The following is a 14,647-nucleotide window of genomic DNA, read 5'->3' on the forward strand; positions in this document are numbered from 1 at the left end:
CTAATAAGCAAGATGACATGATTAACAGACAAAGCTGTAGAGGCAGTAAATTATCTGGGATCACTTGTCTCCAACCCAGGAACCATTGCAGAGAAATTGAAAAGACTGGGATCGCTCACTCAGCTGCGGCCTCATTGAAAGTATTTGGAGGAGGGAAATGGCATCTTGAAATGTATGAAGGGACAACTGGTGAGAAGCGTAACTTTTGGCATATGGATGTGAATCATGGGAAAGTTAATGCTGACAAGAAAATTGAAGCTTTTTAAATGCTGGCAAAGGCTCTTACGTATTTCCTGGAAGGGAGGGAATAGGGGAAGACTACGTTAGAAATATTATTGAAGAGAAGCAGACCCTGGTGTCAGAAATTAGATGCAAACTTATGTACTTGTCTCACATTAGACATAGAGATGAAAGTAACATTGAGATTTATTGTGGAAGGAATGGTGAAGGGTGGTCATAGTAGGGAATGGCCAGCCAGGGAAATGGATGGATTATTTGCAGTAAGTCACTGGAAGGTAAGCTACTCTGCATTCAAAGTTTGAGATAGATCATGAAGGCTTCAGAAAACTCTGCTCTCACTGATATTCAGACATGACCAAATGGATTTACTTAGTATGTTAAGTATCTTATCAGGCTTGTACAGCTTATTTTATTCCTGTTAAAACATTTCACGCTCCGATTAAATGGCTCTTGTGGGGTATTCCATCAGTTATTGCTGACTCCAGATTCTAGCAACTCCTTGGCTGGCACCTTTTTTTGTCCTAGAAAGGTTCATTCCTAAAATCTCAGATTACATTTAAAGAACAGATATTACTAAAATAAGGGTACTGGTCTAGAAGGACTTGATGCTGCGTGAAACTATTTTAGTTACTCTCCTATGTAGCGAGTTGTGGAGTACTGCTAATATTTGTTTACCTCTGCTGGGAAGTACATATTGTAGTCAGCTAAACAGTCTCCTTTACCCAAAAAAGTTAAGGCAGAGAGATTTGCTTGCTGAGCACTTACAAATATGTTCCTGAGATGACAATAGCGTAGTTGCTATTTAACTACCTCGTATATTAGAAGAGCTTGCATTAAGCAAATCCTGTATGTTCAAAAGGATTACCGGGATGGGCATGGTATAAAAAACCTTCACTATGAAATATTACAGGTTTCAGAATAACAGCCATGTTAGTCTGTATCCGCAAAAAGAAAAGGAGGACTTGTGGCATCTTAGAGACTAACCAATTTATTTGAGCATAAGCTTTCGTGAGCTACAGTTCACTCCACGGATACATGCAGTGGAAAATACAGTGGGGAGATTTTATATACAAAGAACATGAAACAATGTTACCCATTGTTTCATGTTCTCTGTGTATATAATCTCCCCACTGTATTTCCCACTGCATTCATCCGATGGAATGAGCTGTCACTCATGAAAGCTTTATGCTCAAATAAATTTGTTAGTCTCTAAGATGCCACAAGTCCTCCTTTTTCTTTCTTAAGAAATATGAGCGGAAGGTGTCTCTCTCCTCCCCCCCCGTTGAATTTCCTAACCTCACTTTGATATTCACGTAGCATGCCCAACTTTCTCATGGATATTCTAGCATTTTGTAATATACCATACACTGAAACATGGCCAGACTATTATGAGCATGCTTCTAGGCTTTATGCTTTCATAAGAATGGCCATACTGGGTGAGACCAAAGGTCCATCCAGCCCAGTATCCTGTCTACTGACAGTGGCCAATGCCAGGTGTCACAGAGCAAGTGAACCTAACAGGTAACGATCAGTGATCTCTCTCCTGCCATCCATCTCCACCCTCTGACAAACAGAGGCTAGGGACACCATTCCACACAGCAGTGAAATTAAAAAATATGAACTTGGCTTCAGTCTCAGTGCATACAAGTGTATTACTAAAATATTTCTGCTTAGTAGTTAACTTCCTTTAGTGATTTTTAAGGTGAGCAGTCTTTAGTATTTTAGGGATGCAGTAGTGACAACAGCTAGCATAACTGGCTTTCCACTATATAGAAAGCCACTATCTGGCTTTCCAGATTTGAAGTCTGAATGGATTCTGTTCTCCTGTCTCTAACCCTCAAAAGAGGCTTACATTTTTTTTATAACTTGGTGTGGTTCCTTGTTCAATGCTCTGAAGTAGTTAATTGTTAGAAGGCATTCCAGAGATGAGTTTGAAAAGGCTTAAACTTAAAATGGCCCATAAATTAAAAATGGGTTCACTGTAATGCTGTGTGTTTAGCCACTTCTTGGTAGTAATAAATGCCTCTTGAGTACTTGTCTCATTCTGGAAAAGGGATGGGTAATATTTGTTACATACACTTCATCCTCCCAGTCTGATTCCCTAAGAAGAACTGGAGACTTCTACCGTTACTATATGGTATGTGTCAATTCTCAACATAACTGTACCTCTGACCTTTTTCATGGCTTCCCTGAGGGCATTAGGCGATGGTCCGAGATCTTTCTCAGAGCAGGATCCCATAGCTTTCTAGATTGGGGTTTGGGCTCCAATTAACTGATCACCTGAGTAAGTCTGACTTCAGTTCAGCACTTGCAGCCCTGTTCTCCTCAGGGCAGTGACAGCCAACCTTCATAAAACAAAGTATCTATTCAGAACAAAAGCATGAGAGAACATCATAATAAACTGCTTATATGCAGGTCTTAAATGACTGACTGCTTGACAAGTTATCTTTGAAATGGAGACCTTGGCAGGTTTTGCAGTACTTCTTACCCTTTCTGCAGATTCTGTCACCCTTGGTCATAGCATCCTGTCAGGTCTTGGACTGAGGAAGTGTCCCTCTCCACTGTCAGGCTGGTGAATTACAGTTCCTTGACCTGGTTAAAGGTAGCCGCACACGTAAGTTCCTCCAGGACTGAGGCATCACCAGACTGGTTACTAGTCTAAGGATTTGTATTAATTATTCCAGTGACTTCAATTCCTGCTGGAAATTCCTGTAACTCCTCTGTGGAGCTAGAATAGAACTTCTAGCTCTTACAGATATACATAGCATTCATAAAAATGATACAGTATTCTCAGATACTGTGTGTCCATAACATCTGTCATAGTATGCACTATTGAACTAGCTGCTGAATTGAAGCGCTCTGTAGGTCCAATGTGGGCTCTCTGAAATCTGTTGTTCAACTATCAGGTGTAATACTACTTAAGTCATAGGAAATTATTTGAAACATCTTGGTGTAGGTCTGGCAAGCCAGTGACACTTCAGAGGGCATTGCTTTTGTCCTAGGAAATGCTATCAGCTCTCCAAAGAGGAGTTAAGAAAAACCACTACCAATGACTATTGACAAATGGTTTGATATTAAGCAGTCATCGACTTATAACAGTTGTACCATACTGTGGTATGCATTGCATATCTATGCAATGGTCTGTGTATGCTGATTTAACACAAGTGGATTTGTTTCTCCAGTTTACCTAAATAACTAACTATAATTTTGTACTTAATCCTAGAGTCAGATGTATCAATCTGATAAACTTGGTTTTAAAAATTTTTATCTACCTGGGATAACTTCAGTTTATATCAATAGCTTTTGCTGATTTCAAAACAAAGGTAAAGTTGTTGCTCTGTTTCTTTCAGGCCAGGAACGTTTTGGTAACATGACAAGAGTTTACTATAAGGAGGCAGTTGGTGCTCTTGTGGTCTTCGATGTCACAAGAGGCTCCACTTTTGAAGCTGTTTCCAAGTGGAAACACGACTTGGACAGTAAAGTGCTACTTCCAAATGGCAGCCCCATCCCTGCAGTTCTCCTTGCAAACAAGTGTGACCAGAAAAAAGATGGCAGCCAGAATCCCTCTCAGATGGACCAGTTCTGCAGAGAAGGTGGCTTTATTGGGTGGTTTGAAACATCTGCCAAGGTGAGCATTCCTGAAAAATAAGGATAGTCTTGTAAAAGTTCTGTTAAGTGAATACTTTGCAGCCCATCACTATAGTACTTGAGTGCTTTCCACAGTTTAGCAGTAGTGAATTCCCAAAGGGAATTCATACTCTCCCTTAATCCACACATCCATATTAGGATTTAACTCAGAGTCTGAATTCTGAAGGCTATTGGCCTACTTGATCCTTTGATATACTGCACTAAACCACAAAGCCCCTTTGCTTCCCTCCATTTATTTGTCCACTTCCCCTTCAACTGTCTGAGCTGAGTCAGCATAGGAAAAATAGACATAAATGTGAGATGACTGTTCCAGGCAGCCAGCATGTGAGAAAAGAAGTGAAAAATGGGGGAAGGGAAGAGATTCCTCTGAGAAGAGACTGGGTAGAGGAGGAAGGGTACACCTTAAGTAAGAGCAGAGATGGAGAGCTTTGAAAGTAAAGAGGAGATGATTGCATTAAGCAAACCCAGTGGAAGGAGGTGGGAAGAGTCCAGGAAAGAGGTTACAATAGTTTAGGCAAGATAGTCCATGCCTTGTACAACATTAACAGACTTTGATAACGCAAGAACGCTGCCTGTCAGTTTGTTGCTACAGTAAACTTGCATTGCTGGCGTAATGATGAATGCCCTGCTTCTTGTGTCTTAGATTAAACAGAATCTTTGTAGCTGGAAATTCCATTATGGGTGACTGTTCCCCTGAAACAACGAGGAGTCCTTGTGGCACCATAGAGACAAATAAATTTTGTTAGTCCTCCCTAACCTTTTTAGATCTCTCTGGATAGTACCTTTTTTAATGCATAAATTGCAGTTACTACCCAAACTGTGAGTTGAAGGTTTAGTGTCTCTTACAGCAGCTGCCCTTCTTTTGATGCTGTAAGTACAGCACATTCGGTTTCTCTGCCAAGAGAATCTAATCAAAAATTCCCATCTTAGAAAGCAAGTTGAGAACTGACTTGTTCCCAAATACGTTTGTATTTAAGGTTCTGAGATGAGCTACAAGTGGGGATATTTTTGATACCCTCAAGATGTACATGTAGACATCTAGGTCAGTCTAGTAAAGGGGAATTCCATATTTGCCCCTATCTCCAGGCAGTGCTTGCTTGCGTATTCTCGTACAAAGTTAATCCTACAGCCCCAGAACATGGTTGGCTGTGACCAGTCACAGCCAAATGCATCCTGTGCAAGTGTATGGGCTCGTGTTGGTGCACTGATTGGCAAATTACATCTCCGTGTTGCAGTGAGAGCCGCTGCAACTTGCTTTCAGGGGAACTGTGCCAGGATAGTTGTCAGGGTTCCCCACGGAACATGCTGATTGTACAGATCACACATTGAACTGGCTAGTCTTCTGAATGCTTTGACCAAGCTCCTTCATCAATCGGCTAGTGTGGTTTACTTTGGCCCAGGTGGTTAGTGCAGACTCAATCAGCAGGAGGAAAGTTTTACAGGTACCTTGCACCATTGTAGCCTGCCTTTAGGCAGACTTCCTTGCCCTGGGAGTCCAGCTGGGCTTCACCTGCAGAAGCCTTCATAATACAGGACGGAGGTATTTAGTTTTCTTTGTTAATAACAAAGCCATTCCTTAATGTAAAATATAATTTACTTCTGAGCTTTTATAAAACCCAGCATTTAAGGCCTCTGAGCATGCAAGACTGAATATTTGGTCTTTCTAATGCCATTACTGATAATGGTATATAAAACATTGAGGTTACTAGGCAAGGTTTAAAAAGAATATGGATAGCCTTGCCATCTAGCCATTGTAGCTCATCTTGCAATATTTGCAAGATAAAATAAATGGCCCAAAAAAGCCACTCAAGTAAATACCTGGCAGCATGCATGCTGGTATGCCAGAGGGTGTTTGGCAGCCTAATGTGAATCACAAAGGCCACTTATTCTAAAGTTCTGTTTATTTCCTAATCCTACTTAAATGGTGAGAGCCATCCGTAAAATCTCTGGCAAGTTAATATTCTAATGCTTCATTTTAGGAAGCTTCCATTTTAGTCACTTTCTCACTTCAAATCCTTTATTTCCACATCTCTCCCCTCTCCACCACCCCAAATCTATTTATAACCAAGTGTCTGGATACTAATTTGTATCCCTCAATCCATCAATTCAAACCCAGTTTCTTGTTGCATTTTAAATGAAGTGAGGGAAGTCAGCAAAGATTCCTTGCTCAAGCTTGACTGTGCCCTGTATCTTGCATATCTTCCAGTTCTAAACACACAACTCAAAGGATGTATGCTTTGCTCAATGGATTTTCATTGTGGCCCAAAAAGTACCAAGACAGACTATCCTCGTCTGTCAATTAACCATTGCTCCATCCCAACTTCCCAGTATGGTTGAGAAGTGATTCCCTTGTCGGTATCTGACTGTCGTTCACATTGCTTATTTTTTTTCTTATTTTTTTCTCTTCAAAGCAGGAGAGGCAAGGACCTGGATAAAAGCATGCCAAGTTTTCTTATTTGGATATTGGTTCTAATTGTAGTTCTTATGTCTGCTTGAACAATCGGATGGGTCTGCTGGGACAGCTCCCTTAAACTGAAATAGGCAATGTCCAAGTCACTGGATCCCCTCTCATCATTTCACTGAGGCAGTAAATTCGGTCCTATCTTATCCACCTTCCCTCTACAGATTAGGGAATTTCTGTAGATTCCTATAGATTCTCTACAATACCCATGTTTCAGAACCAGACCCTCCAGGTAAAGCACCTGTCCACCTTCATTGTACACAAAGTGGGCCAGAGTGTCCCCTTCATCAAATTAGGTGAATCTATCAGTTTCTATATAAGGAATGTACAGTGAAACTAGATAATCTTTCCCATGCTTTAAAGAACTTGCAGCCTTCACCTAAGGCAGGAATATTAAGCAATGTGTTCAACTCTATCAGAGCTGCCTAAGTCAAGTTACAAAGAATTTCTACAAGAGCATTTGCCAACCTTTTTTAATAGGCAGGTATGACTATAACCTGTTGATGAAAAGATCACTGATTTTTTTTTTTAAACTTTCACAACTTTTTTAGGACAACATCAACATAGATGAAGCTGCTCGATTTTTGGTGGAAAAGGTCCTTGCCAACTACAAAAGCTTTCCTAATGAAGAGAATGATGTGAGCAAACTAAAACTGGACCCAGACCCCTTGAGAGCGGACAGTAAACCACAGTGTTGCTAATGTTACCTTTACTCTTGCATGTAAATGCGACAGAATGAGCAGCAAGACTCTTGTTCCTTAGATCAGACTGCTGCTATGGTGCTGCATTAAGGACATTCCAAGTGAGGGGTTTGGTTATCTTTGAATTGGTGGTATTTTGGGGTGTTTACAGTTTCTTTTTGTATAAAATTGAAAATGTGTTGGGTTTATCATTCATTCTCCACTAAAAGAGCAGCTGTGTCTGGGAGTTGGTTACCTTCTTCTGACAGGAAAACGGAGGGTGGTGTTTACACTTTATCCTCAAAGGAATACAGACGACATTCAGTATGACGTGTATCCAGGCTAGGTGTTAGTTCAGAGGATGAATATTGTGGTGTATTCCAGAACAGTAGTCATTCTTGACAGAAGTTGTGGCTGAAATAAGCACTTGCCTCTTTGCCACAAGTGTCCTTATACCTATAACCTCCCACTGCTGCCTGCCTGCCTCCTTTCCCATACCTACTATTTTGTCCCTGTTGATTGCCCCCTAATGTGAGGACCCTGTAACTACAGTTCTCCTGGAGCAGGTGAATGTTTTCCTGAACTGGACAGGGATAACTGAGCAATGGCAGGAGGTCCCATCCTGACTTTGCCACTAAGCCCCAATACAAGATAAACACACCACTTGGCAAGTCAGAAGAACAGGAGGGGAAACCCAGGTGTCCTATGTGACATGGCTACTGCAGTGATACAGATGCTAGCAAGTGCATCTCCAGTTATTAGCTGAGAATATTTTACTTCAAATACTGTTAACCAGTTTGAACCTGTAAAACACATTCCAGCACAAATAGCAGGTTTTTCCTAGTGTAGTGCACCCAGTTAAAATAACCTAAGGAAGCATCACCCATGTGCACATATTAAAACGAATGACCAGAAATAGTTCATACACTAATGTTTTGAGATACTAGCTTTAACTTCATCCAGGAGAGGACTGCCAATATATGAAAAGGTTCTAGTTTTGGTTACTTGTCTTAAACTGGTTTTTGAAAGTAGCATACAGTATGACTAGATGAATGATTTGAATTACTCAGACCTTGGTCTTGGAATACCTTTTGATTTAGTAGCGCATGGAAAAGAGGGAGGCCTCAGAGGCATCCCAAGATAAATTGAAGGGTTTTTTAAATCACTCAGATATAGTTGTTAATCTATTACAAAGGCCTTCACTAATTATAAAAACACATGCTGCACGTAATTCACCAGTACAAAGTGTAAATGGAAAATGTGTTACCAATTTTTATACCTAAATATTTTTGAATGCTAAAAGTTCAAGTGAGGAAACTCCTATCTTGCTTTGCCTCCTCCTAGGAGGCTGGTTATGTGAAGTCTTGACTTCTGCAACTCATGAATATGGCAGGAATTGAGTGAGGGGCAGGACGGCTGGTGAAAAGGATTCATTTATCTAGTGATTGTGGTAATCCTACATTAAATGGAACTCCTGCTTTCTCAACAGGCTCTGGAGGCTGGTTTTTTGCCACATGTTGCACCTTAGTTGCCATTTTTTCCTGAAGTCTCTCTTGTTTTTGCTTGGTCTGACATTGTTAAAGTTTAGGTCATAAGCCCTATCCATGTGTCACAGTTAGATGCACTGTCTTCCATACTTGCCTATTAAAGTGAGTGTACATAAGTACAAGCTACTTTTTAATGAGATGCATACAAATAAATTCTTTATTTTTAAGAAATAAATAAAACAATTCAGGCACACTGTCGTCATTCCTGTGTGAAATAAGACTCTTGTGTGTTGTTTGTGTTCCAGTTTCTCTCAAAACAATGCATTCTCACTGAAGTCTGTAAACTATTTTTCCTTCATTCTGCTCCATTCATTGCCATATTAAACTCCCTCTTCTTATTTCCTGTTTTACCTTAAGATAGACACTTAAAATTACCATATGTAATATTAACCAAACTTGAAAAGTAGGCTAAAGTAGCTTATACTTAAGTTTCTTAAAATTCAAAACATGGCTACCTCTTTGTAGACTGTCTTTCTGAAGGGAAAGTGGTTTTGAAAGAATACTTTTTCCCTTCCCCTCGTGCCATAGTCCACTCGGGCAATGCTATTTTCCCCAAACTGATTAAAGTTAGTATGTGGGAGTCTTTTATCCTCTTTTTAGAACACTGGCATGTTCTGTAAATTGCAAACATGCCTATAAAACCTGTCTGCTTGCTAAGGTTTAGCCATTAAACAGAATATTGGGTGGAGGCATGCCATCTATCATGGGAGTTATCAGAGCATGCAAGAACTCTGGTTCTAATTATAGCTGTACAAAAACCAAAGTGCTTTAACCAGTCATCAGAGATGTACACTGGCCCATTAGTTCATGTTGCTTGAGTAGGCTGCTATGTGCAATATCTGAGTATCTGTTTAACCAATCTTCAATCTTCTGTTTATGTGGTCTTGTGTATTATCAATCACTGGATATATGCAATATTACACTAACTTGGTTCATTAATGGCTTGAACCTGTCAAATTGACAAATCTATTAATATAACTGGCACTATTACCTGTTTAAAAGGTCAGTTTATTTTAAATGTTAAAAAAACCCTCAACAAATCTCTTCAGCTTTCAAAACTTTAAGTGAAGAAACAGTCCATGGAAAAGTATAAATGTTTTCCTCTTTTCTTTCTGTCAAACTGGTCACTTTTATAGTAAAGTAGTTTTCAAATAGTAGATATTTATTCTGTGAAATGCAACAGTAAAATTAAAGTGCAATATTGGTTAAGTGAAGTGTAGACACAGCAACACAATTCTTAAAGTTCTCATGCCCAGATTTCTCCTAAGCAGTCTCCACTGAATTTAGTTGCTGTTGAAACAATTGAATCACAGGTCCCTGTTAAATTTCACACTGCCAAAGCTAGGAAACTTACCATAAACCTGTTAATGAAATGATCAGACTGGCATACTTACTATGTTCAATCTTAGGTGGACAGATATCTGACCATCTAGTTGCCAGATATCAGGAATAATCTTGGAGAAATTCATACTTTCTTTATCCTTATCTGAAGTTAAAGCTGTATCCAGGCTTCAGTCATGTATCACTCTCTAAGATGCTGAATTTATTTGGGGGTAGAGATAGGAAAAAGTCTTCCTGGTTCTTAGTCACAAAGTATGGTCTAAGGCAGCTGTGGCATCCTATTTTTAAAACCTTAATTTGCCCAGCCACCATGACTGTTCTCTATGTAGGAGTCGTTAAAGTAATGAGTGAGCTTTCAGTATGGGAATTTGAGAAGCACTTTAACTGTGGAAGAGAATGAAGTAGGAAAATCTGAACTTCTGGACATATTGAAGACTAAATGAACTGAGTGGAAGTTCATTTTTTGACCTATCACCTCCATCCTAAATCATAATCCCTAGGTTTCTTCAATGCCTTGAGTCAAGGGCAGCAACTCAGCCCTTGAGAATCTATATAATAAACAAAAACAACCAGGAGTCCTAGTGGCACCTTGGAGACTAACAAATTTATTTGGGCATAAGCTTTTGTGGGCTAAAACCCACTTCATCGGATGCATGGAGTGGAAAATACAGTAGCAGGGGTGTGTGTGTGTGTATATACATGGTACATGAAAAGATGTGAGTTGCCTTACCAAGTGGGGGGTCAGTGCTAATGAGAATTCAGTTAACAGTAGAATACCAAGGGAGGAAAACACTTTTGTATGGGAATGAGGGTGGCCCATTTCAAACAATTGACAAGAAGGTGTGAGTAATGGTATGGGGAAATTAGTTTTTGTAATGACCCATCCACTCCCAGTCTTTAATCGGGCCTGATTTGATGGTGTCCAGTTTGCACATTAATTCCAGTTCTTTAGTTTCTCACTGGAGTCTGTTTTTGAAGTGTTTTGTTGTTGAATTGCCACTTTTAAGTCTTTGGCCAAACCGGACAGTCTCTAAGCAAATGTACATGGCAGAGGGGCACCAAACCAGATGGTCTCTACGCAAAAGAATAAATGGACACAAATCTGACAGGAATTATAACATTCAAAAGCCAGTAGGGGAACACTTCAGCCTCCCTGGACACAATAACAAAAGCAAGAACATTCTGGGTCTGTATTTCTTATAGGTACGGAACATGGTATAGCAAAATGTCTGAGAGAAATTATGTATTCAATTGTAGTTTCATTATTTGACAGAGTATGAAAGTCCTGTACTGTGGACAGACTGGTACACTGAAAATATGAAACATGCCAATTTTCATCTGGCATATAATTAAGACAATTTAAAGAAGCTGTGCCTGTGTAATCAATGTCTGTTTATAAAGATCTGTATGAAAATGATGGAGTGTGGATGTGGGTTTTTTTGGTAACCTCTATCAATTGTGGCTTGTATTAAAAAATGCATTACCAAGAAATTAGGGTACCTACATATATATATATGGTTTTTTAACACATACTACCTTGGATTCTTTTACCAGCACCTGAAATAATACTGTTCCTTCAGTACAAAGACTTGCTTAAAATCCTTTTTTATGCTCTTTATGTATTAGTATGAATACATTTCAAGTTCTATTTCACTGCCTCAAATAAACGTGCATACAAAATGTTTCCTGGAGTGAGTTACTTAAGCTGCTGCCACTGCCTTATCTGGGCAAGGGCCCTATATTGAATGGAAAGGGGCTGGGGTATGTATGGGCAGAAGAGCAGCTTTTACACCTCTGCCCTTCAGCTACTGCATGTATGGGAGGAAGGATGGGCAGGGGTGGACACTAACACTTTCTTTCCTTCTACTCTATGAAGGAAGGCAGTACTTGTGGCACTTTAGAGACTAACCAATTTATTTGAGCATGAGCTTTCGTGAGCTACAGCTCACTTCATCGGATGCATACCGTGGAAACTGCAGAAGACATTATATACACACAGAGACCATGAAACAATACCCCCCCCCCCCCACCCCACTGTCCTGCTGGTAATAGCTCATCTAAAGTGATCATTAAGTTGGGCCATTTCCAGCTGGAGATAAGCTATTACCAGCAGGAGAGTGAGTTTGTGTGTGTATGGGGGTGGGGGGGTGAGAAAACCTGGATTTGTGCTGGAAATGGCCCACCTTGATTATCATGCACATTGTAGGGAGAGTGGTCACTTTTGATAAGCTATTACCAGCAGGAGAGTGAGTTTGTGTGTGTGGTTTTTGGAGGGGGGTGAGGGAGTGAGAGAACCTGGATTTGTGCTGGAAATGACCCACCTTGATTATCATACACATTGAAGAGAGTGGTCACTTTGGATGGGCTATTACCAGCAGGAGAGTGAGTTTGTGTGTGGGGGGGTGGAGGGTGAGAAAACCTGGATTTGTGCTGGAAATGGCCCAACTTGGTCACTTTAGATAAGCTATTACCAGCAGGACAGTGGAGTGGGAGGGGGTATTGTTTCATGATCTCTGTGTGTATATAATGTCTTCTGCAATTTCCACGGTATGCATCTGATGAAGTGAGCTGTAGCTCACAAAAGCTCATGCTCAAATAAATTGGTTAGTCTCTAAGGTGCCACAAGTACTCCTTTTCTTTTTGCGAATACAGACTAACACGGCTGTTACTCTGAAACCTGTCTATGAAGGAAGGATACAGATCCTGTCTCCCAGGCTCACTTGCTGTCCCCACCATCCAGTGAAGCACACCAACTTCCTGAGATTGATTTCTGAGAGTACTGGCTACCACGGAATAGTGTCACCAAGACTCCTTGCTATAGTATGGCTACAGAAATATTGATCTTTGCAACTCTCAAGATCTATAGACTAAGGGGGCAGAATCCATTCTTGTTCTGTGAGGATTTGCTGAGTAACCTGACCCCTGCTGCTCTCTTAGCAAAAGCAGCCCTAATTAACAATTTCTTGAACTATAAATGATTAGTCAAAGGTATGGTAAATTATTGCCATATCCTAAATCAAATGTATGGCAATATAAATATTAAGGCGTTGATTAATCACAGTTAACTCACATGATTAACTCAAAAAAATCACAATTAAAAAAATTAATTGTGATTAATCACATTGTTAAACAATAGGATACCAACTGAAATTTATTAAATATTTTGGATGTTTTTCTACATTTTCAAATATATCTATTTCAATTACAATACAGAATACAAAGTGTACAGTGCTCACTTTATATTTTTGATTACATATATTTGTACTGTAAAAATGATTTAAAAATAGTATTTTTCAGTTCACCTCATACAAGTACTCTAGTGCAATCTCTTTATCATGAAAGTGAAACTTACAGATGTCAGGGGGGTTGTTACATAACTGCACTCAAAAAAAAAAATGTAAAATTTTGAAGCATGGATGGCCAGCCTGAGAAGGAGCCAGAATTTACCAATGTACCTTGCCAAAGAGCCACAGTAATATGTCAGCAGCCCCCCCATCAGCTCCTCCCCCAGCCCCGGCTCCAAGCTCCTCCTGCCCACCGGCAGCCCTGCTGATCAGCGTCTCCTGTTCCCTCCCTGCACCTCCCGATCACCTGTTTTGTGGTGTGCAGGAGGCTTTGGGGGGGGGCAGAGCCAGGGGTTGAGCAGTGAGCACCCACCGACACATTGGAAAGTTGGTGCCTGTAGCTTCAGCCTCGCAGTCGGTGCCTTTACAAGGAGCCGCATATTGCTCTGGAGGCCCAGGTTGGCCACCCCTGCTTTAGAGCTGACAAGTCCACTCAGTTCTTGTTCAGCCAATCGCTAAGAGGAATGTTTGTGTACATTTACAGGAGATAATGCTGCCCACTTCTTACTTACAATGTCATCTGAAAGTAAGAACAAGCATTCGCATGGCACTGTTGTAGCTGGTGTCGCAAGATATTTATGTGCCAGATGTGCTAAAGATTCATATGCCTCTTCATGCTTTAGCCATCGTTCCAGAGGACATGCTTCCATGCTGATGACGCTTATTAAAAAAATAATGCAGTAATTAAATTTGTGACTGAACTCCTTGGGGGAGAATTGTATGTCTCCTGCTCTGTTTTACCCACATTCTGCCAAATATTTCATGTTATAGCAGTGTTGGATGATGTCTCAGCATGTTCATTTTAAGAACACTTTCACTGCAAATTTGATAAAATGCAAAGAAGATACCAATGTGAAATTTCTAAAGATAACTACTGCACTTGACACAAGCTTAAAGAATCTGAAGCGCCTTCCAAAATATGAGAGGGACGAGGTGTGGAGCATGCTTTCAGAAGTCTTAAAAGAGCAACACTCTGCTGCAGAAACTATAGAACCCAAACCACCAAAAAAAGAAAATCAACCTTCTGCTGGTGGCATCTGACTCATGATGATGAAGATGAACATGCATCTGTCTACACTGCTTTGGATGGTTATCAAGCAGAAGCCGTCATCAGCATGGACGCAGATCCACTGGAATGGTGGCTGAAGCATGAAGGGTCATATGAATCTTCAGTGCATCTGGCATGTAAATATCTTGAGATACTAGCTACAACAGTGTCATGTAAATGCCTGTTCTCACTTTCAGGTGACATTGTAAACAAGAAGCGGGCAGCATTATCTTCTGCAAATGTAAACAAACTTGTTTGTCTGAGCAATTGGCTGAACAAGAAGTAGGACTGAGTGCACTTGCAGGCTCTAAAGTTTTACATTGTTTTATTTTTGAATG

The 14,647-nt window shown here is 40.3% G+C and overlaps 1 protein-coding gene across 1 annotated transcript in view; it reads left to right on the forward strand.

The window, feature by feature from the left end:
* The window catches only part of RAB32 (RAB32, member RAS oncogene family), a 58,131-nt gene extending 46,602 nt beyond the window's left edge, over positions 1-11,529 (forward strand). The window contains exons 2-3 of the mRNA XM_084624621.1: positions 3,591-3,868; positions 6,901-11,529. Coding sequence (XP_084480747.1) covers positions 3,591-3,868; positions 6,901-7,050 — 428 coding nt within the window. The 3' untranslated portion in view covers positions 7,051-11,529. The remainder of the gene's footprint in view (positions 1-3,590; positions 3,869-6,900) is intronic.
* Positions 11,530-14,647: the final 3,118 nt, after the last annotated feature.

Source organism: Lepidochelys olivacea (genome assembly GCF_965140295.1).
Source record: "Lepidochelys olivacea isolate rLepOli2 genome assembly, chromosome: 3".
Lineage (NCBI taxonomy): Eukaryota > Metazoa > Chordata > Testudines > Cheloniidae > Lepidochelys > Lepidochelys olivacea.